This window comes from Motacilla alba, chromosome 4, assembly GCF_015832195.1.
Source record: "Motacilla alba alba isolate MOTALB_02 chromosome 4, Motacilla_alba_V1.0_pri, whole genome shotgun sequence".
Lineage (NCBI taxonomy): Eukaryota > Metazoa > Chordata > Aves > Passeriformes > Motacillidae > Motacilla > Motacilla alba.
Genome location: NC_052019.1, coordinates 63,519,853 through 63,542,932, shown reverse-complemented (window position 1 = coordinate 63,542,932; position 23,080 = coordinate 63,519,853). Strand labels below are relative to the sequence as shown.

The 23,080-nt window shown below is 42.7% G+C and overlaps 1 protein-coding gene across 4 annotated transcripts in view; it reads left to right on the top strand.

Moving 5' to 3' along the window:
- Window positions 1-238: 238 nt before the first annotated feature.
- PCDH10 (protocadherin 10) overlaps window positions 239-23,080 on the top strand; it is a 38,058-nt gene continuing 15,216 nt past the window's right edge. For all 4 annotated transcript variants that reach the window (XM_038135843.1, XM_038135842.1, XM_038135841.1 and 1 more), the window contains exons 1-4: window positions 239-3,984; window positions 5,458-5,516; window positions 6,064-6,170; window positions 15,470-15,775. In XM_038135843.1, the coding sequence (XP_037991771.1) occupies window positions 1,387-3,984; window positions 5,458-5,516; window positions 6,064-6,170; window positions 15,470-15,775 (3,070 nt within the window). In that variant the 5' untranslated portion in view covers window positions 239-1,386. The remainder of the gene's footprint in view (window positions 3,985-5,457; window positions 5,517-6,063; window positions 6,171-15,469; window positions 15,776-23,080) is intronic.

Genomic DNA, 23,080 nt, shown 5'->3' with positions numbered 1-23,080 from the left:
TGCGTGTGTGTGTGTATGCCAGGGACGAGCGGCATCTCCCCATCCAGCGGCCACGGAACCATCGCCGGGGAGGGGAGAGAGGCAGGGAAAGAGGCAGGGAAGGAGGGAAGGAGGCAGGGAAGGGGGAAAGCAGGCAGAAGGTCCCCGGGCAGGGAGCGCTGAGGCGCTGAGGCGCCCGGCGCGCGCTCTGCCCGCCTTGCCCGCCCAGCCCGCGCGCGGCCCGGCCCGGCCGTGACGCAGCGCCCTCGACGCGCGACGCGGCCAATGGGACGCCGCCCCCTGGGGCGGTGCTGGGCGCCGATTGGTTGGCAGGAGCCGGGCGCTGCGCAAAAACAGCGCAGCCGAGCGCTGCCCGCTCAGAAACTGCTGGCAGAGATCTGAGGAGCCGGGCCGGGAGCGGAGCCGGGACGGGAGCGCAGCGGCGGCAGCACACACACAGACACAGGGGCTAGACGAGAGAGCTGCAAGAGAGGAAAAAAAATCCCCACCGCGATCGGCACCGCCGCAAAAGCAGAGTGATGATGATGATGATGAACGTACTCGTAGCAATAAGAGAAGAAAAGGAAAGACCTTTGACAGACGAGAGAAAAATCTAAAATACTTAAATTAAAAAAAAAAAAAGGAAATACCAGGGACATCGGGGAATGAAAGTTTTGGGTAGCTAAGCTGTTCTCTGCCTTTTTTTTTAATATGAAATCCTTTTGCAGGTAATTTTTTTTTTTTTTAATTTCGCGGTTTTCTGCCTTTTCCTTGCATCCAAAGAGGGCATGCCCACCGGCTGTTCCAGCAGCATCTACCCTCCAACTCCCACCAGGAAGACAAACCGAGGACAATCTTGAAATACAAAAATTTCCTCCTTGGAATTTGCTGCTGCTGCTGCTGTCTCCGCCGCCACTGCTGCTGCCGCGGTGCAGTGCCAAGACTCTCGGAATAAATAAAAGAGGGCTACAGTGTGTCTCTAGCTACAGCCGGCTAATAGCTATTTTAGTTGGCCGTATATTTCGAAGATCACAGATGAAGTGGGGACGCCTGTCTTCTTCGTTTGGTCAGCGTGTGAAACAATAATCCCCGTAACAAAAAGGAGGGAGATGGGGGAGAAAAAAAATCCTAACATGAATCAGAAGAAATAGTATCTAGCACCCCCCCAGCCCCCCAACCAACCTCTTCCCCCCTCCCCTTCCCCCGATCCCTCTCTCTCTCTCTCTCTCTCCACACGCTTGCAGGCGCGGACACGCGCGCGCGCGCACACGGACACACAGACGCGCGCACACACAGACACACACACACACACACACTGTACTGTGTATTTTCGGAGGAGGAGGTGGCTTTTGGAAGAGGAGGCAGCGGTGGTGTCGGGGAGGGGGGAATCTCTTTCCCCGTCTGGAGATGGTTGTGCTATTCCTCTTTGCCTTGCTCTGGATGGTGGAGGGGGCTTTTTGCCAGCTCCATTACACGGTGCAGGAAGAGCAGGAGCATGGCACGTTCGTGGGGAATATCGCCGAGGACCTGGGCTTGGACATTACAAAACTTTCGGCTCGGCGCTTCCAGACGGCGCCCAACTCCCGCAGCCCTTACCTGGAGCTTAACCTAGAAACCGGGGTACTCTACGTGAACGAGAAGATTGACCGGGAGCAGATCTGCAAGCAGAGCCCCTCCTGCCTGCTGCACCTGGAGGTCTTCCTGGAGAACCCCCTGGAGCTGTTCCGGGTGGAGATCGAGGTGCTGGACATCAACGACAACCCGCCCTCCTTCCCGGAGCCCGACCTGACCGTGGAGATCTCGGAGAGCGCCACGCCGGGCACCCGCTTCCCGCTGGAGAGCGCCTTCGACCCCGACGTGGGCACCAACTCCCTGCGCACCTACGAGATCACCCCCAACAGCTACTTCTCCCTCGACGTGCAGACGCAGGGCGACGGGAACCGCTTCGCCGAGCTGGTGCTGGACCAGCCGCTGGACCGGGAGCAGCAGGCGGTGCACCGCTACGTGCTGACGGCGGTGGACGGCGGGCAGCCCCAGCAGCGCACCGGCACCGCCCTGCTCACCGTCAGGGTGCTGGACTCCAACGACAACGTCCCCGCCTTCGAGCAGCCCGTCTACACCGTGTCGCTGCCGGAGAACTCGCCGCCGGGCACCCTGGTGCTGCAGCTCAACGCCACGGACCCCGACGAGGGGCAGAACGGCGAGATCATCTACTCCTTCAGCAGCCACATCTCGGCCCGCGCCCGGGAGCTCTTCGGCATCGCGCCGCGCACCGGGCGCCTGGAGGTGAGCGGCGAGCTGGACTACGAGGAGAGCAGCGTGTACCAGGTGTACGTGCAAGCCAAGGACCTGGGGCCCAACGCCGTGCCCGCCCACTGCAAAGTGCTGGTGCGGGTGCTGGACGCCAACGACAACGCGCCCGAGATCAGCTTCTCCACCGTCAAGGAGGCGGTGAGCGAGGCGGCGGCGCCGGGCACCGTGGTGGCCCTCTTCAGCGTCTCGGACCGCGACTCGGAGGAGAACGGGCAGGTGCAGTGCGAGCTGCTGCAGGGCGACGCGCCCTTCCGCCTCAAGAGCTCCTTCAAGAACTACTACACCATCGTCACCGAGGGGCCGCTGGACCGCGAGCAGCCGGGCGGCGACGCCTACACGCTCACCGTGGTGGCCCGGGACCACGGCGAGCCGCCGCTCAGCACCAGCAAGTCCATCCAGGTGCGGGTGAGCGACGTGAACGACAACGCGCCGCGCTTCAGCCAGCCCGTGTACCAGGTGTACGTGAGCGAGAACAACGTGCCCGGCGCCTACATCTACGCCGTCAGCGCCACCGACCGCGACCAGGGCGCCAACGCCCGCCTCGCCTATTCCATCCTGGAGAGCCAGATCCAGGGCATGTCCGTCTTCACCTACGTCTCCATCAACTCCGAGAACGGGTTTCTCTACGCCCTCCGCTCCTTTGACTACGAGCAGCTCAAAGAGTTCAGCTTCCAGGTGGAGGCCCGCGACGCGGGCGAGGAGCCGCAGCCGCTGGCCGGCAACGCCACCGTCCACATCATCGTGGTGGACCAGAACGACAACGCCCCCGCCATCGTCAGCCCCGTGCCCGGCCGCAACGGCACCCCGGCGCGGGAGGCGCTGCCCCGCGGCGCCGAGCCGGGATACCTGGTGAGCCGGGTGGCGGCGGTGGACGCCGACGACGGCGAGAACGCCCGCCTCACCTACAGCATCGCGCGGGGCAACGAGGCCGGGCTCTTCCGCATGGACTGGCGCTCCGGGGAGCTGCGGACGGCCCGCAGGGTGCCGGCCAAGCGCGACCCGCAGCGCCCCTACGAGCTGGTCATCGAGGTGCGCGACCACGGGCAGCCGCCGCTCTCCTCCACCGCCGCCGTGCAGGTGGTGCTGGTGGACGGCGCGGGCGAGCGCTCCGGCGGCGGCGGCGGCCCGGCCGCGGGCACCGGGGCGGGGGGCGGCGGCGGCGGCTCCGGCGAGCATCGCCCCAGCCGCTCCGGGGGGGATAACTCGCTTGACCTCACCCTCATCCTCATCATCGCCCTGGGCTCCGTCTCCTTCATCTTCCTGCTGGCCATGATCGTCCTGGCAGTGCGCTGCCAGAAGGAGAAGAAGCTCAATATCTACACCTGCCTGGCCAGCGACTGCTGCCTGGGCTGCTGCTGCTGCTGCCCCTGCTGCAGCCGGCAGGCGCGGGCCCGCAAGAAGAAGCTCAGCAAGTCGGACATCATGCTGGTGCAGAGCTCCAACGTGCCGAGCAACCCCGCGCAGGTGCCGGTGGAGGAGTCGGGCAGCTTCGGCTCCCACCACCACAACCAGAACTACTGCTACCAAGTCTGCCTCACCCCCGAGTCCGCCAAGACCGACCTGATGTTCCTCAAACCCTGTAGCCCCTCTCGCAGCACCGACGCCGAGCACAACCCCTGCGGGGCCATCGTCACCGGCTACGCCGACCAGCAGCCCGACATCATCTCCAACGGCAGCATTTTGTCCAGCGAGGTAAGGACCGGCACCCCCCGGCATCCCACACCGCCCCCCCAGCCCCCGCAGACTTCATCCCCGAGCATCCTTCCCGAAGCTCCCGCTCCTCCTTCTCTCCCGTCGCGAAAGGCATTTTGCATTCCCAATCCTGCTTCTTTCTCCTTTAATCCGTCCGCTATCTCTCCCCGGTTTGCCCTCTCCTCTTCAGGAGGCTTTAGCGGCAGGCGTGGGTCTCAGAGGCGACTGCGGGGTAGACACACTCACACATACGCACGCACGCATACCGCTGGCTCCCTCCCGCTCGGGCTGAGCAACTGTTGCAGCCGAGCGTGTTCCCCCTGAGTCCCCCTCCCACCCCCCCTCCGGTGCCTCTGAAGGAATCTGGCCCCGGTTGGGCAGCATCGGGGCGCAGAGATCCCACCCGAGGCTGCGGTAGCTGTGAGTGGATAGCCTGTGGGTTGAGAGATGGGGGGGTTACAGCTCTTTGCAGAATCTCTCCGCTTGACGAGGCTGAAGTGACGTGTGGTGTAATCAGAGGATGCTCTGAAGCAAGGCTTTAAACCTGTGTCTTTTCTGTCCTGAAATCTTTTCATGTGCAAGTAAGGCTTTGGGGGAAATACCCCTTGGGACTGTGACAATCACTGTAGTTAGCAGGAGCTTTAATTAATTTGTGAGTTAGGGTTTAGTAAATGACTCTTGACTCTGTCTGCACAGTTCTTTATAACCCCAAAGTTTGCAAAGAGCAGCAAGGAAGAGTTTCTGTAAAATTGTGTGCTGAGACTTAATGTCCCCTGCGATCTTGCCTATGTTGTGTTACCTGGTGTGTAGAGAATTTTTACTGAAGCATTTACCATGCCATGTTATTCCCCCATTAATCATTTTGTGCTGGGTTAGCTCATATATATTGTCAGCACCTCTCTGCCTGTGCAGTAGTGGAAACCTCACATTCTCTTTTACCCTACTGAAACCTGAGTGTTGTCCAGTCTGACAAAGGTAGTTTGAATGGTATGTTCTAAGGCATTAGGTTTTGCAGTGAAATTTCTAATATTGAATTGTAATACTGACCTTGCCTCAAATGTCTACAAAACTCTTGGCTTCTGCTGCCTTTTTAAGGACTTGAGGGTATCTCAATGTATTTTTTTTTTCCTTATGGTGCAATACCAGTACCATCTAAGTAGTCCACAACTCTAGAAATAGTTATGCTAATTTTTTGTGGGAGTCCTTGTGATGCTCAACAGTGTGCACTGTGAGAAAACGTCAGTCTTGTCTCAAAAAACTCCAGAAAAAAGCCCTTGTGCCTTTCCATCTGTGTGACTAAGAGCTGATTTTTTTTCCCCCCTTAATTTCTAGAAACAGATTTTGCAGGCCTACTTGCAGCTAAGCTTTGCCATTTATAGTGACTGTGGTGAGCTGCTCCCTTGTATGTTTTCTGCTGCTGGTTACAGAAATACCAAGAGTTAAAATATCTCCCAATAATTTCTTTTCTCCTAGACAAAGCATCAGCGTGCTGAGCTCAGTTATCTAGTTGACAGACCCCGACGAGTAAACAGGTAGGAGCTCTGTAGCCTTGGTTTCCTCATGCATGCTTTAGCAAGTCTGAATGCTGTGCAGAAGTGTATTTACTACAGATGTAACAGGGTAGTAAAGCAGTGGGAAGTCGAATGGATGTAAATGCACTATATAAGTTTGAATTACGGCTTTCCTAAACTGGTTTCCAAACTGACTGAAAAGAGAACAAAATCTCGGTTTGTATTAGTCTAAAACGTGCTTCAAATACTTAATAACGTGCTTCTGTAGGGTCTCCCAGAAAACATTGTCTCACTGAGCTAAAGTTCAGCTAACCAGCTTAAGGAAACGCTACCGAATTACTTTTACCGACTACATGAAAGCCAGGGGGTGTAATAACCCTTGCTGGCCCTTGCAAGGTCTGAAAATTCCTCATTTTGTTCACGGTGGGCAGGGCACCTCGGTGGAAGCCGTGCAGCAGGCAGGAGTGGGGGGGAGTGCAGCGCCGTGTTTGGCCATGTGATGGCGGAAGAATGTTTTATGAGTTCCTCTTTCATGTTTATTCTAATGTAAAGATGTTTCTGTGTCTAGTTCTGCATTCCAGGAAGCAGACATAGTAAGCTCTAAGGACAGTGGTCATGGAGACAGTGAGCAAGGAGACAGTGATCATGATGCCACTAATCGAGGTCAATCCTCTGGTAAGTCTGATAAGAGCATGGAAATATTGGATCTTTAAGTAGGGAGACTAGAAGGAACAGTTACTTATAGGAATATAATACAAGAGAGGCATAAATAAGGTGAGCATATTTATTTTTGGGAGGCTGGGTTTACATGAACTTGCTGCTACAGTTGCCTGGACAAGGAGGCAATTTTGAACCTCTTTTGGTCACGGGGCAGAATTTATTTTATTCATTTGGTTGGGGATGGGAATTGGTGTGTTATACTGCATCATTCACTGTAGTAAAACTTCCTGCACATTAAAACAAAGTTATTGGTACATTTTATAGTACATTTTCTCCTATGGCAAATTTAGAGACTTTCAAAGCATTAAGCAATTCTGTTTAGCAGGCACTTCAGCTGGCACAGCAATGAGAAGTGAAGGAGTTCCCAAGGGAAAGAATGAACCCAGTGATTGAATGACAGCCAGACTGTGAGGGGTTTTTTTGCAAGGGATCAGTGGAGACACGTCGGGTGCTCTGAATGTGTAATACCTTCAAATTTTTGGAGGATTGTCTGTTAATTCAAATTGAGGCACTATATAGTGCAAGTGGTCTCCATGTTAATAAGGTATTACTAAATACATTTTTGTGACAGAGGAAAGAAAGGCTTTAAAAGACTATGAATCACTTAGGAAATACACACATTGCAGTGTTATGCCCATATGTAGGGCTTGCTGTCTTAGTTCTCATACTGTCAGTTTGCTTCTGAAAGGAACATTTGTTCAGAGCCTGTGCATTAGAATTCACACTCACCCTCGCACTGCATTTTAGCTACAAATGCTGGGCTTTCTTTCCTACCACAGCCTCCCCAGGTCTGGTACATCTTTGCGCAACACAGTGCTGCCTTTCCCCTTGTTTCCTTTGTGCTCTGTCATGTATAAAGATTTGCTACAACCGTGTCATACAAAACACTGTCAGTTCTCCTTTTTTTGATTCCCCCCGACCCCCACCTTTGAAGACACCAGGGCAGGGGACCCAGGGCTGTCACAGCAGTGCTGCCTCACCCGTCTGCTCTGCTAACGTCCCCTATTTTCTTGCTGCTGTAGTCACTGTGCCCTTAACGATGGGAAACCCAGGCACCAGGGGAAGAGGAGGCTGCCACAGGGCCTCTTTCTATTGCTGCAAGTCATTAATATGCAGACCTAATGAGACTTGAGAAGAGCCAAGAGTCTCTGGAGCTCCCTGCTTCTTGCAGGGCTTCATGCTAAGTGAACAGAGTGTCTATTTTGTGTCTGGGAACCTGACAACAAACCAAGTCTTGCCAGAAGTTTACATCTGAACACAGAGCCTCTTTCATTTTTGGCCTATATATGGCGTATGATTTATTATTGTTCGAAAAAGCCATGTATTTAGCCTGCCCCCACCCTTTCTTTTGCACTGTTTCTGATGCAGCAATCAGGGCTACTGAGTTATAAAAAGCTGTCTCTCCTCCTGCCCTCCCTGCATTCCTCTTTTTTTTTTTCCTCTTTTACGTGTTTTACTGCAGCAGTCATCTCCATGAACATTTCAATCAGCTTAGTCCCTCAACATAATGAACCATAATAACCAAACAGGAGAGAAAAGAATAAACATCTGCAGAAGGGGCTGGATTTGACTGATGGTGGGAATATAATCATATAGTTGCACATCAACTGAAAGCTATTTTCTTTTAGATGCATTCTGTGCTGTTATTGTTGTGCCTCTGTTCTTTATGCTTTCCCTCCATTTTAAAAGTAGACTATAAATACTTGTCATATTTGGCATTGATCCTTAGTGGGGTAAATTCTTCTTAATTTCTATTTTATCAAATAGTGGAGAAAAACTATTCTGTACTTTTAAATAATTTGTAAATCATTTAAGAATCGGATGTGACCTGTGAACTTCTGTATCTTCAGTGGTGATCACATAGTCAGTAGTGAAAGCTGACAATTAGGTTTGATCTACTCACAATTAGTAGTTTGAAATGAAAACTCAGAATACTCACAATTTCATAAATCACATCAGATTCTTAAATGATTTGAAATTATTTGAGAACATGATATGATTTATGAACTTCAGTATCTTCAGTGAGGATCTCATAGTCAGTAATGAAAGCTGAAAATTAGGCTTGGTCTACTCACAATTAGTAGTTTGAACTGAAAACTCAGAATACACCAATTTCATATATTGGTACTGAGATTTGAGAATAATTTGCATGCACCATGTTTTTAATGCTAGTCCCAGATAAATATTTCAATACAAGTCTCTGTAGAAACTTCTTTAATCTTCTGCACATATTATCTACTTTTCCTGTAAGTTTTGGCTGAATCATGCTGTCTTAATGCAAAGAATGTGCCCTTTTACCTCAGCGATGACAAGATATTTTGACATAAATCTTCACTCTGACTATGAGCTTTTGGAGATGAATTTTATGGGGATAAAAGGAGAATAAATCTTGTTTGATCCCGAATGGCTACAGGAAATACAGAGGGAATGCCTTCTCAGTTGCTGTGGTCATTGTGATGCTCTATAATCAATTATTTCTAAATTACTGAAGGAAAACACACTGTTAGATAACACGACAGCAGTTTGGGCTGGTTTTTTTTCCCCCTAAGATGTTACCTGATGCTATGCAGCATCATATTTGTTTTCAAAAGCATCTAAAAATATTTATTAGGTAATTCACACTGGCAGACAAAACTCATTCCCCACCAGTTTTAGTCAGCAGTATGTTCTGCTGGCAAAATGTCTTCTTCCTGTTCAGCACAGGACCTCTGTCACTACTGAACAGTCCTGTGGCACACAAGTATCTATTCTGTAGTGTTCCATTGCAATCCAAACTGTGGTGTCATGGTCAGTTAATTGGGAAGGAAAACACGTAGGATGAAAATCCATCATGCTGCCACATCTTTATCTTGCACAGTTATTTAGTGAAAAATATGAACTATGCTGTTCTACGTGTCGTAGAATGTTTTCTTGGGTTTTGAAATTAGGTCATAGTTCACCTTTTCACAAAATATATTTTCTTAAAAGTGATTCCATCATGTTTTAAATGCGTTGAAATGCATGTAATGGACTCTTTTTTTTCTCCGTTAAAGTAACACATGAAAGCTTCATAATTATCCTCATTCTTACCTGCCTTACCTGATGAAGTACTAAAGTACTGTCATCTGCTTTTGGCAGGGAATGGCAAGGAGTGAGATGCTCAAGATTTTTTGTGGCTTGAATAGTTATTTCATTGGCTGGGTTAGTAATCTGAGCTTTTTGAAAAAAAAGGACTTTACAAAGGTGAAGAAGTGCAGGAGGATTTTGGCAAACAGAGGAGGGGTTTCTCAAACCCTAGGTTCTAATGAACCTGTGCTCTCCTTTGAAAATGTTTGAGAGGAAAGCTGCTACTTGTTATAGAACAAACACAACTCACACAACACTTCTACCTCTTACCAACACACTGTATTTCAGCTGTGTTCTGTAGGAGTAGTTCTCAAGCATGAGCTTAGTTTATTTCCCATGGTTGATTAATTTCTTGGCCTCCCTTGTGAAACTGCCAGCTTGGGTGCCAATTAATACTCTGCATGTGTGTACATTTAAATTGTATGATTAGACACCTGTCCTGTAAGATTTGGACTCGTGCCATCAATTTATTTCGTCTGGTTGCTCACTAGCTACTTGGCTTTCCCAAGCAGAGTTCTTCACAGTATTACGCTTTTTTTTTTCATGGAATTGGCACAATATCTCAGAGGCACTTCAGGGAGGAATGCCCAAGATGAGGAGCCAAGTAGATGCACTGCCTTGTATAGCCTATAAAATGCATCAGCTTTTTTGATCTGTTTTTTGGACAGTTTACGTTGGTGACTGGCTGAAACCTGAAATCAGGCTTTTTCTGTTGGATTTTATGAAGGGAACTGGTAAGGGTTTAATGCAAAGGCACAGGGTGAAACACTGGCTCACACCTTTTCAGTACAGATTAGCTGAATGCCAAGAGGGTTCATTATGGCAGAAGAGCTGCAATATTTCAGTGTCCATAAGGAGAAGAAGAGAAGTCAGAAGAAGAATTTCAGTGATAAAGGGACAGAGAAAACCAGTATTTCTTCTGAGCCTATGCAGACTGACAGCGAAATCCTGTTTTGAAGATCACTTGGGCAAAAAGTCTATCTCAGAGTGAACATGAAAATGGCTTAGAAAAGTGCTTGGACTGAAGCTAAGTGCTACTTCTATTTTTTCTGTTGTTGTTTTTTTTTCCCTCTCCTTCCTTGGCCTGCATGCTTAATAATGCTCACATCTCAGTGGTCCAGATACGCCTTTGAAGCTGAGATTTGGAAGAGCTGAATATTCAAGATATTTGAGTCTTTATTCGTGTTCTGATGCAGATGAAGTCAGTTTTATCCAAGGCAGCACACCAATTACTTAGCAAGAAAGAGTGATAATAACTTTGTTTCATGAAGTCCAATTCTAAAGTCGATAACTACCAAGTAGGTTAACATCATTATCGTTATTTAACAATACAAAACATGAATCATGGGAAATGAGATACTTGCTCATTGATAATCTAACCAAATGGATACTTATTCTGGGAATGGGAGCTCTCAGAAAGTCTGGTTCCCTCCATCATGTAAGTCTATCTTGCATCTAACTAGCACAGGAGAAACAGAAATGTCATTTATTTCCAAGTAAAAGGCAAGGTTCTGGAAAAAAAAAGCCACACATTGGGGAAAAACACCTCTTGATAATGGTATTAAAGAAAATACTTTGTCAGCATTTAATTTGTATTTCTATTTTTTGTTACCTCTTTTACTGAGTAATGCATATGAAAGAGTTCACTTGTTGCTCTTGGTATATGGTTCTTCTCCCTTAATTAATTTGAGAAAGGACCCATTATGTAAAAATGAATTTAGGCCTAATTTTTTGCCTTGACAAAACAGTCTTTCAAATCAATCAAAACTCACAGAGAAATTTTGATTTTTCTCCTTTTGAAATATGAAAAGGAAGCAAATTGGGAACACGCTTCCAAAATGCAGTGCTGCCAAGTATGTGATTCAAAGCACCTGAGTTCAGGTACTTCAGACATCAAACATTAATTAATACCTTTCCTACTTTTTTGGCAGCTTTTGAGCGAGGGATAGGGATTTGTTTTCCTTTAAAATCTGCAAAAGTCAAGCTTGTGGGAGAGCTGATATTGCTCACTGGCCCCCTTGGTCATAAAATAGGAGTGAGCTGGTGGCCTTTGCCATGAGTTGTTCTATGCATGCTGCATTTGGAATAGTGCAGTGCTGGTCACTGCCAGAATTTCAGTGCCTGTCTGTTTGTATCCACATAGGACATTTGAAATTCCTAATTCAGAGTCACCTTTAAAAATCTCAGTTTGTCTGTATGTGTAAAGTCTAACAGCATAACTAAGGGGAAAATAAAAATACAAAACATTTTTCCTTAATGTGGACTTGTAATTATGATGGATAGTTTAGTTCAGAAGGATCATAGAGAATCATATATATATATATATATATATGTGTGTGTATATATATATAAAACCCAGATTTATGAGGGAGATGAGATAGAAGTGTTAAACTACTGAATATTTCGTTATAAATCAAGAACATTATTCTTGGGGTATGAAGGAGTTCTGTGCTGAATGTCTCACTTCTTTACCCTGATATGTCCTTCCTTCTTGGAAAGCAACAAATAGCCCTTACTTTTCCCCAACCATGTGTTAAATGTTTTTCAATTAGAGCCAGAAAATTCTATACTATGACCGACAGGAAAAAGGTGGGGAAGAATAGCCAGCATTCATACCACAAGCAGTGTAAATTGCATGGCTGCCTGGGGATTTTGAAAATAAGCTGCTAATTTGAATTTCTTTTCTGTCAAAATACTAAACCCGAGGGCTTGGTTCTGCACCTGTTAAACTCTTAGGGACTGTTGTGACTGCTTCAGGCTGGAGCAATTCCTAACCCTTGCCTCTCTGAACATTTTGTTCCCATTCTAAACAAGCATTTACATTTAGCTATGTGTTCCAGCAGGGTATATTTAAATTCCAATGTACATAATTTTTTTTTTCTTTTTACAAGTTCTCCTCTCAAAGAGAGAAAAAGTTTGCAGTACAGGCTCATATTTTATATCCCCTACATTAATTACTTTGTTTATTAAGAATCCTGATTTATAGTGGCTATAACATCTCTTTTATAATAAGCTGTTACATAATACTATTCAGTTCACTGCAGTAGGATAAGCAGTATTCAAAAGGGAACAAAAAAAATATTTGGATAGAGACATTTTGCTGTTTAGCCGCTGATGTGAGAACAAAATAGTAAAATGGAGGGTAGTTTTCCAGGTGAAATAAAGATCCATGAAGGGAAGAAAAGGGTATATATTTGAATGCATATACTTAAAACAATATTTTTCTAATCTTTTCCTCCCCATAGACTAAAGAATACAATTTAATATTTACCCTTAAGTTTCTTTCTCCTGCTGTCTTTCAGGAAATGTTGAATTAATATGGTCACTGATACATTATCAGCAAAATGGAACTGTAATAATTTTCTTATTAAATGTAGGGTTATTTGTGTTTTACATGTAACTTTGCCAAGAAGTCTGCAAATTGAAATCACTATTTTGTGTTCATTGTCCCTTAAATCTTTGAAAAGGCAAAAATATATTTTTCTTCAGATATTTCAATACATGAGATACACACACACTCTGTTTATAAACATTGTTAGATACTAATTTTTTCTGGGAAGCCTGCATCTAAATATTTCTTATCAGTCTTTGATAGCTACTACCACTACAGTATTTATATTTGCACTGTTTTCCTCCTTGCCTGATGATCTTCATCTGATTCCCTAAGCATATCTTCAGTTCACATTTGCATTCTTCAACAGTTCACTGATCAGAAATTTATTTTCAGGCTTCTGCATGCCAATTATCAAGGCAAGCTTCTAATCGAAACTGGACCTGGCATTGTATATTGCTTAATTTAAAATTAAAAAGTCATTATAAAGTGAGATTAATCTGAGACAAAAACCTTTTATTTCTCATTTTCTCATGATTTTTTTTTTCTGTCTAAATGATTGCCTTTCTTACTCAAGCACTTGTTGATAGCTCATAATCATTGTTTCTTTCTGAAGAGATTGGGTTTTTTTTGTAGTATGAGATATTACATAAATATTATTAATGTAATTCAAATTAGAGTTCAAAACTGTGGTAGAATTCTGAATACTAATCCTCACACTGGAGATCAAGCTAATCCAGTTCTTTACAGTGTACCCTGGTAAATGAGCTACATTACATGAATCTTATTACAAGAATCAACTGGGTTGGAAAAGTTCTTTGAAATCATTGAGTCCAATCTGTGCTCTAACACCACCTTGTCAACTAGACCATGGCACTGAGTGCCACATCCTTAAAGTTCAAGGCACATCCTTGAGTCTTTCTTTAAACACTTCCAAGGGACAGTGACTCTGCCACCTCCCTCTTCTGATGCCTGGTCACCCTTTCTGTGAGGAAATTTCTCCTAATGTCCAACCCAAAGCTCCCCTGGCACAGCTTAAGGCTGTGTTCTCGTCTATATTACAGCTGCTCAAATTTTTTTCCTGTTTCTGTTCCAAGTAGTGTTATCTTTTTGTAATTCTAATGAAGTGCTTGTAAATGCAATGTTTATAACAGATTTAGTTCAGTTTTGATACACACCTAAGATGCTCAGTTCTCTTTATAAATACAAGAAAAGGAGGGTTTTTTTTACTGTTCTGCTTTTTAGTATGATGTTAAAGATTGTATTAGTTTAACCCAAACAGCAGCTAAACACCACATAGTTGCTTGCTCATTCTCCTAGGATGGGAAGGAGAATCAGAAAAAAGTGAAGTTGTGGGCCGAGATAAGAATAGCTTAATAATTGAAGTACGGATAATAACAAAATGGAGAAAGAGAGAGGAATGAAAATGAAGACAGAGAAATGATGCACACTACACTTGCTCACCAGGCACTGATTGATGCTCAGCCCAGCCCTGAGCAGTGATTGGCCCCTCCCTGCCACCTCCCAGTTTATATAGTGGGCATGATGCTCTCTGGGATGCAATAGCCCTTTGGCCAGCTCCCATCAGCTGTCCTGGCCATGCTCCCTCTCAGCTTCTTGTGCATTTCCTCACTGGCAGAGCATGGGACCCTGAAATGTCCCTGATTTAGTGTGAGCACTACTGAGTAACTACCAAAACATTAATGTGTTACTGGCATTGTTCTCATATTAAATACAAAACACAGCACTGTCCCAGCTACTTGGAAGAAAATTAACTCTATCCCACCCAAAAACAGGACAAACCAACTTGGAGATGCTGGTGTTTATTTTACTCTGTCCCTGTGTGATTTCATATACCATTCCTCTCAAGTATAATCCAATGACTTAGTGACTCTTAGCCAGAAAATATTCCTTTGTAAGGCTGATCTGAAAGTGGTCAAAAGCAGCATAGCTTGTCATTTGAGATCTTAATAGCATTAAAGGATTTGTAAGCAAACAGTTTGGTGTTGGCATGGATAATTGTTTGCTTATATAGGGGAAGCATTAACAATTTTTTTGATCATATCCACAGCCACATTGCACTGGACTACAGTTGCCTTTGTACTGCTAATTGCAGTATTTTATTATAGCGTTCTGTCCTGTTTCTTGGATGGCTTGATAATAGCAAGGACTGCTGTAGCAGCAATGAAAACTGTCTCTGAAAGAGTGATGTAATGTTTGAATAAGCTCTCCTGATCGCTTGAAAGCTCAATTCCTACTTTGTAACATCTGCTTTTAATATCAATAGGCTCCATCTGTATACCGATGTATGCACAGACAGTTCTTTTATAGGACTCATTAATGTTTCATTTCATAAATGAAATCTGTGATTTCTAAATCCAGACTTTTAATTTCTTTGGTCAGAGACACATTTATGTAGAAACAATTCCTGCATGTTCTTAAGCAGGTGTTTTCAACCAGTGAACCGCAAACATCAACCTACAAGGAGAATCGGACCTTGTATGAATGGGTTCTAAATAGTGAGATCTGCAAGCTGTTTTATGAGACAGAACCACTGATACTCTTCTTCTTGTGGTATTTCTGTGTGTGAGACATTCTGGCATTTAGTTATGCGTGTTACAGGGCATCTTTGACTTCCGAAGACTGGACAGCTAGATTTTTTTTATGTTGCTGTTGAGGAGAAGAATCTAGTGGAAGAAGTTCTTACGGCATTTCTCTTTCTGCTTCTCTTTCCTTGGCATAATCTTTCATATCTGTCAGCAGCTGTTCATGATGCTGAAGCTTATATCTGTAGTTTCTTTTTCTTTCATGCTTGCAGGCATGGATCTCTTCTCCAATTGCACAGAGGAATGTAAAGCACTGGGCCACTCAGATCGGTGCTGGATGCCTTCCTTTGTTCCATCCGATGGACGCCAAGCTGCAGATTACCGCAGCAATCTGCACGTACCTGGCATGGACTCCGTTCCAGACACTGAAGTGTTTGAAACACCAGAAGCCCAGCCCGGGGCAGAAAGGTCCTTCTCCACCTTTGGCAAAGAGAAGGCCCTTCACAACAGTCTGGAGAGGAAGGAGTTCGATGGACTGCTGTCTAATACACGAGCGCCTTACAAACCACCATATTTGAGTAAGTACTGTTCAAAAAGCTCTACGGAAGCGTTCCCTTTGCAGGAACAAAAATTAGCTTTTCATGCTAGGAATAATATAAGCACAATCTTAGGAATGGGGGGGAGATGGCTTCTCTTGGATTCAGGCACCAGTGAAGAAGGCATTGTTCAGTGCTTTTTTAAAAAAGACAAGATCTTGCTTGTTTTTAGTGTGACATCATTGTCAGCAACAAAAGTGTCAGCTAATATTAGTGGGGGAGTTGCTCAGTTTTGTTCTCTGATGCTGGATTATTTCCAAAATTTTCTTCTGTAGATGGTTTAAACGTTGGTGTTGCCAGGCTAGTGTTTTCTAAGACTAGAGTTAAATTGAGAGAGCTCCCAGGAGCTTTTTTTTATATTTGAGAAGTATCTTGTGAATAAACAGTAAGTATATTATTTGGAAGTAGCTGTTTACATAGTTTGGAAGGAGGAAGAGCCTTCGGTCTGATCATCTTTCAGCCTACGTATTATTGACTCTTGTCAGGCTCTTCTGTGCCTTCTGTCTCATTCCAAAATCTTGCCCCTTTCTTTAGTCACCTTTTGACTATGGTTATGTGGCATGAAAGAGTGTGATAGATCTCAAGAAGGACTTCATAAATCCTTTTGGAGTCTGAGCCAGCTGTAGAACCCTTGAATAGCACTTTGATCTAATATGTCTTTTCATTCTATTTGATGCATTCTGTATTTTATTAGAGACTGTAATTTCCTTGACTTCGAGAATTTATGATGTTTATCTCCTCCAAATAAGCCAAAGACATTAACACTGCAATACTGACCCTTTTTTAAAGCAACAGAGGTCTTTTAGGACAGCAGACTGGGAGTAAAATAATCTCTTTGAATGGTATTAATTTATTTATTTTCATAAAGCATTTAGTTGTTCTGAGGGGTGGTGTGCTGGCAGTCTGATATGTGAAGATCTTTGGTACAGATCATTCTTAGCACAGACATCAAGTTTTCCCTTCTAAATTGGCTGTCCTGGTATTTTCATTCATTTAGGAGACATCTTTTTACCACACTACTGTTTAGATTCACTTTACTGATGACTTTAAATTTGGCTACCAGTTGTGACCTGTGAAAGCCCTTCCTAAAAACCTGTTTTGAGACAATCAGCTTATTTTGTACCTGAATTACTTATTTTGGGCTAAAATGTCATGTGCCAATCATCCAGTCACATTTTAAGGACCAGTGTGAAATTTCAATACGGCCTAACAACTTTCAGTCTTTCCTGAACTGATCTTCCATCATTTATTTCTACAAAACATTCTTCAGCACTAAGGCACAAACTAGCAGCATCAATTTCATCACTGTCACCTCAGTTAAATTTTTAACTTTATTGTAACAAGTTTGGTAGCATCTTTAGATGGTCTAACCACAGCCGGGTTCTGATGCAGTATGGATGTTGCAATGGTGATTGTTATCTGGTGACACCACAACGGTAGTTCTGTTCTGATTTGTTCCAGGCCTGGGAGTTTAATTTCAAATAGCAATGACATACTTGTTTTATTGATAGTTTAGGAATTTCAAATTTTGTTAGACTAGCATAAGTAGTTTTGTTGAACAATGTCTTTACGTAGAGACATTGATCTACATTTTGTACTTTCCTGGCACAAGGGCATAAACAACTGGAAGTAAAATATCAGATGTAACCAATATAAATGAGTGTTATTGCATAATCCACACATGAGAATCCAGATTTGGTTTTGCTTTTTTTCCTTGAAGCTCAAAACTAAAATTTCTACAAAATAAGAGTAATGCTTCTCTGGCTTATTTTCCCTTATTTGGTGAGGGTTTTTTGGTTTTGTTTTGTGGATTTTTTGTTTGTTTGTTGGATTTTTTTTGTATTTCAGATTATAATTGTATAGCAAAGAACAGGAACAGCAAAAAGAAAGTGAGCACTAGTTGTAGAAATGAGTAAATAATTTATTATTAGTAATGTATTAAATGAATAAAGTAAGAAAAGTATACAAGAGGAAGTTGATTTAGGAAGGAGTCTTAGTTGATTCACTGGGTAATTGCAATTAAAAGTAAAATTAAATTCAACTTCTTAACACAGAAGGCCATGTCAAAATCAGTTTGTCAGCAAAATGACTTTTTAAAATAAATAATTAAAATGTATGAAACAGAACCCTCATATTAAGCAAAAACACTATAAAAAGTTGAAGCATGATTGAAAATGACCATATGAAAAATAAGTAGCAAAAAATAAAAAGTGTGTTGTAGAATGAAAAAAATATTTGAATTTAAAAAGTGTCTTAAAAAAATTCTAAACCAAATTATCAGAAAAGAGCAGAAATTCTAGCTAGTGACTTTGAGGATGGTAATTAGTGAACATAAAAGGGACACCTTAGAGTAAATAGCCAAAGGCATGCAAACAATATAGACAATTTCAAGATACCAGGTGAGGTAAGAAAGGGGAGAATTGGTGAGTCTCTTGACCTGCAGTCAGTGAGAACAAGGATGTGGCAGAGATTCTAAACTGTTTCTTTGCATTTGTTTTTACCCAAGGAGGGACAGAGAAAGACAGACATATCTAGGAAGGCACCCATCCCAGGTAACCATTTTAAATAAGTATGTGAAAAATGGATAAGGATGTTGTTGAAAAAAATGACTAAAACAAATAGAAAGGAGTCAGTGGATTATGTATTTCTTTAATTTTTGGCCTCTAACAAGAGCTAGTAACCAAAGAATATCAGAAGTTGTGTTTGTCACTTAAAAATGTACTAGAAAAGATTGTTAATTAGAGACCAATGAAAAGCCTCAGCCTAGGACATACATTTGTAATTTAAGGGTTTGGGGAACAAGGCAGCTGCATCTGAGCAGGAAAGTAATACAGGAAGATTGTCAATCTATTAGGATTTTGATAGAGTGAGAATTAATCAATAGAGTGTGTTTGAACTGTCAGAAACAACACTTTAGCACAGCTTCTGTGCAGTAGAAGAAGCTCCTAAAATAATCAAGTGTTGTCATAGGGCAGAGCATTACCAGACTCTGTGCCTAAGAGGAAAAAATCATGAGGATAAATGGAACATTTCAGCAGAAGCAGAGTCCCCCAAGTGTTTACACAGAAATCCATGGAGTTTTAAAAAAATTAATTATCTAGAAACAGCAATCAGAAAAAAGGGGGCAGTGTCTGCAGATGTCGTGGAGGGGTTTGGGTGCACTGGCTCTCAAGTAGCACATACCCCTGATGTGCAGTGAAGTGTGGGCAAACCTCATCTGCTTCCCAGGTACTTGGCTCTGGAAGGGAAAGCTGCAGAGCCCTGTCAGCACGCAGGGAATGCTGAGGAGCTCACTCCCTGGAGCTGTGCCCTTAGTCAATGGCTCCAGAGGTTAGCTGGCAGCTCTAGGTGGAGCTTTCATGGTGCCACAGGAGTGTGTATCTGCTCTGGGATTCCTCCAATGCGTACATTCAGTGCAGAACCTTTAAAAAGATCAAGAACGTGATGCATATTAGCATGAGAAATTTGAATTCATCCTGAGAAAAAAAGACCGTGGAATAGTTCCATGAGAAGTTTCCCACAATGCACAAAGCCAGCAAGAAGGAAATAAAATACCAGGTTGTAAAAAGGGAATTGAATTGAAAATACACTGAAAGAAGTGCTACAAAACCCCTACACAGATCGTGTCACTGTGTTCCTCTAGACAGTCTATTCATTCCATAGAAACACATGGCATAGCAGCAATATTGAAAATAACTCTGTGCAAAGTCATATCAAAAGCTTAGTACTAATTAATGTAGGCAAGCTGTGATAGGGACTGGAAGTGAAGGAGGCTGTATGAGAGCTGAGGAAGTAAACTGTGTGCTTTTGTTTGCTGGGCTCAACATCAAGAGAGCAGCAAGGCAGAGAAACAGCTGCAGGGCAACAGGGTCGTGAACTGATCATCCACATTTGATCGTACACCATGCACATTTGATAAAATACACATAGATCACACATATTTGATAAAATGATACCAATTTGACGTAAATTGCAGTAACCTGTTGAACTTGTGCAGCATGATTGTAGCTGAAGGCTCAATATAGTGGGAATTTGGGTATTTGGTTCCTTGCGGTTGGAGGTTTAGGTCACTGCTTGGTTAAATGAAAACAGCAGCTCTATTATGAATTGTTATGTAGAAAAGTATACAAATCTCATACCTGACAGAGTTTCTTTTTGTTCCATCATCAAATTTTCACCTTGCTGGTCTAAGCCATTGGATTTACTCATACAATAATTTCCACATAAACATACATATTCTCTGCAATATTCTGAATGAAGTGTAATGTAAGTAGATTTCTACATAATTAAATAATATATTTTGAAGAATATATTCATTTCTGTAAGTTTTATATAGTTGCTATGAGTAAAAATGATAAAGTTATGATGGGATCAGTAAATTGTAGGATTTTTGAAAATAGTTTCCTCATAAAGTGACTTCAGGATTCTCCGAACTTACATGTTCTTCTTCCTGTGCAACTAACACTTGCTGTTCATCCATGTGGTTTAAGCACTGCATTTCTGCAGACAGTTAAGAAATTTTCATAATGACTTGAATGTTCATAAAACATGAAAGAAATCTGGAACTTGACTGGAGAAAATTAAATAAGTGAAATAATACTGGTGAGGAAAAATAAAATGTAGCTTTTAAAGAATTCCTATGTTTTCAATTCTAACCATTTGTAGCAAATGTTTTATTTCAGTGGTGGTTATATTAGCCACTATTTTTATTAATAATATTACTATAGTTACCAAAACCCCTAATCCAAGATTCAAACTCTGTTGGACCAGATTCTGTAGGATATGTAAAAGAGACTATCTCCACAATGAACACCTGATCAGTCTGATTCTGCTCTATTTCTAGTACTTTGAACAAGGTCCTGGGATGATAGCAGAAAACAGCACCATTAAATCTACCTCAGGAATATTTTGGTCTGTAATTAATAAGAAATAGCTTTTTTTTTTTTAGATATAATTTTTGGTTTACTCTGGATGGGCAGTAATTTTGTAATGCTTTAGAGCTTTCCTGAAGTTTCATACTGACTTTAGCAACAGACTAATTTTTCTTCCTAATGAAAGGTTAGGATTTTTTCAATATACAAAACCAGTCAAAAAATGCCATAACGCCAGAATTTTCTATGTAAAAATGCTTATTTTGCTCTAAAAAAATTACTTTGGCAAAGCTTAATATCCTTTGAAAGCAGGTTAAAATAAACTACATAAGGGCACGATTTCCTGCATTAAATAACAGTGTTTATACAGGGAGACATTTTGGAATAATGATTGTGTTCTAAAGTAGCCCCCTCGTTAGCTCTGCAGCATTTTCTACATACACTCAGGCGTTTTCATCCTCACTGATGAAAAGATATCATTATCATAGAAAGTATTGCCACCACCATCAACATATTTTATGTATGAATCAGGATTTCATCATGTTAGGTAGGACACAGAGGATGAAAAAGCTGGTCTCTTACCCAAAGAGCTGGTGTCTAAGCAAGGTGAATTGGAAAGGGGAAAAGAATCCCTTTCTTTGGACATTCTGTTTTGTGTGGCATAGTTCCTAAACAACAGCACTCCCTTTTACAGGTGCATATAGTTCTGGACTTGCAGAGTCAGAGGATTTTGATGAGGATTTGTCATCCAATATAGCTTTGGCTTCATCCCATGCCTGTGTTTCTTTGCATGGGTTGCCACTGGGTCCCTTTGCAGCAGAGGTGCCAGAAGGGTCTGAACACGATTTGGTCCTAGCGCAAGTCCCTGTGTTTCTGTAAAAGTGCACATGAAATCTGATGGTTTCATTCTACAGCATATTTTTCACCTGCTCAACTTCATCTATCCAACTCAAGTTGGTTTATAAATGAAATGTAAAAGTTTTCAAAATCCTTTTAACTGTTCAATGTTTACTAATTGGACCTTTCATTTATTTTAAATAATCTACCACAGAACTGACACAAAACACACTTTAACTTATAGTTATTATTCACATTCCTGAATTAGATTAGAATAAATGACCTAGAGGAGAAAAGTGTTCCTGTATTTATACCAGGACAAGAAGTGCCTCACAATCCTTTGATTATTTTTCAAAGGAATAAAAAAGTGCATGTAAATATTTATTGTGTATTTTGATCTAGTTGGATCATAAAGGCCCAATTCTGTATGCCAGGATTTGTAACACAACATTTTCTGCTGATGTTTGACATAAATATTTGAGAAGATGTTTTAAGCAAGAAGTCTTCATTGTCTTGAAACAACTTTCAAAAAAAAAAAAACAAAACAAGACATTACTTTCATTTTTTATTTGTTTAGTTAAATCTCATATCTCATTTCTGGAAATTATTTGGGTCATTTTATCACAGCTGTGATGGACATAATAGTTTTCCATTTACATAAACATAAATAACAGCTTTTTTGAATGGGACACTTGATTAATTTTAAAAAATGAGGCCTGCCTGCATTTTTGCTTTTAAAATTAGCCTACGTGATTGCTAATACAGATCAAGTATAAATTTGTGAGCTGTCTGATCCCTTCATTAATAGGTTTTTTAATTCAATTTGTGATTTTCGCACCCACTTGAAGTAAAAAGGCGCAGAAGTAAAACCCAAGAAATTAGCTCCAGTAAATTGCATGTGCATATTGCAGTTCTTGGTCTAAGAAGAAAACATCATCATGCTGGATTAAAAAGAAGTTGTTCTGAAAAATTTTTATTGGCATGAATAAACAAGTTACATGTGCACAGTCAGAGAGTTGTTCCTTTGTGAATAGCACAGTTTTGTGGTCAAAATGAGAGTTAAAACTATGTGGATATCCTGCCACAGTGAAACTCCTGACTTGTATTCAGGGGTTTATCCCTGGGACAGGCCACAGCTCTGATTTCTGCACAGATGAGAATGGCTTTGCACGTGCAAAATTGCTCAGCAGAAAAGAAGGAGTTGAAAGGCCACCATCTAATAATGCAAAGAAACCTAATGAAATTTTTTTTCTTTTCTAAAAAGTCTAGTAGAGCAGTCCCATATTTGCTGTATTTGAAATGCTGAGATTTATTTCCTCATACCTCAAGTTTGCCACTTCAGATACATCATCTCTGTTAGGTAAATAAATCTTCCAAGAAACCTCCTACACCTGAAATAAAACTTAAATGTGTGTGCTAATTAGAATGTAATTGAGGGAGAGCAAGACTCTGATGTACTCATAATAGTAGGTTCTTTATGATCTTGAGTAAACCACTTCTGATGATTCAACTGTTCAGTGTTTATTGCATAACTTCTGAAAGGTATTTTTATCTTACATTCACGACTGGTTCACGTTCT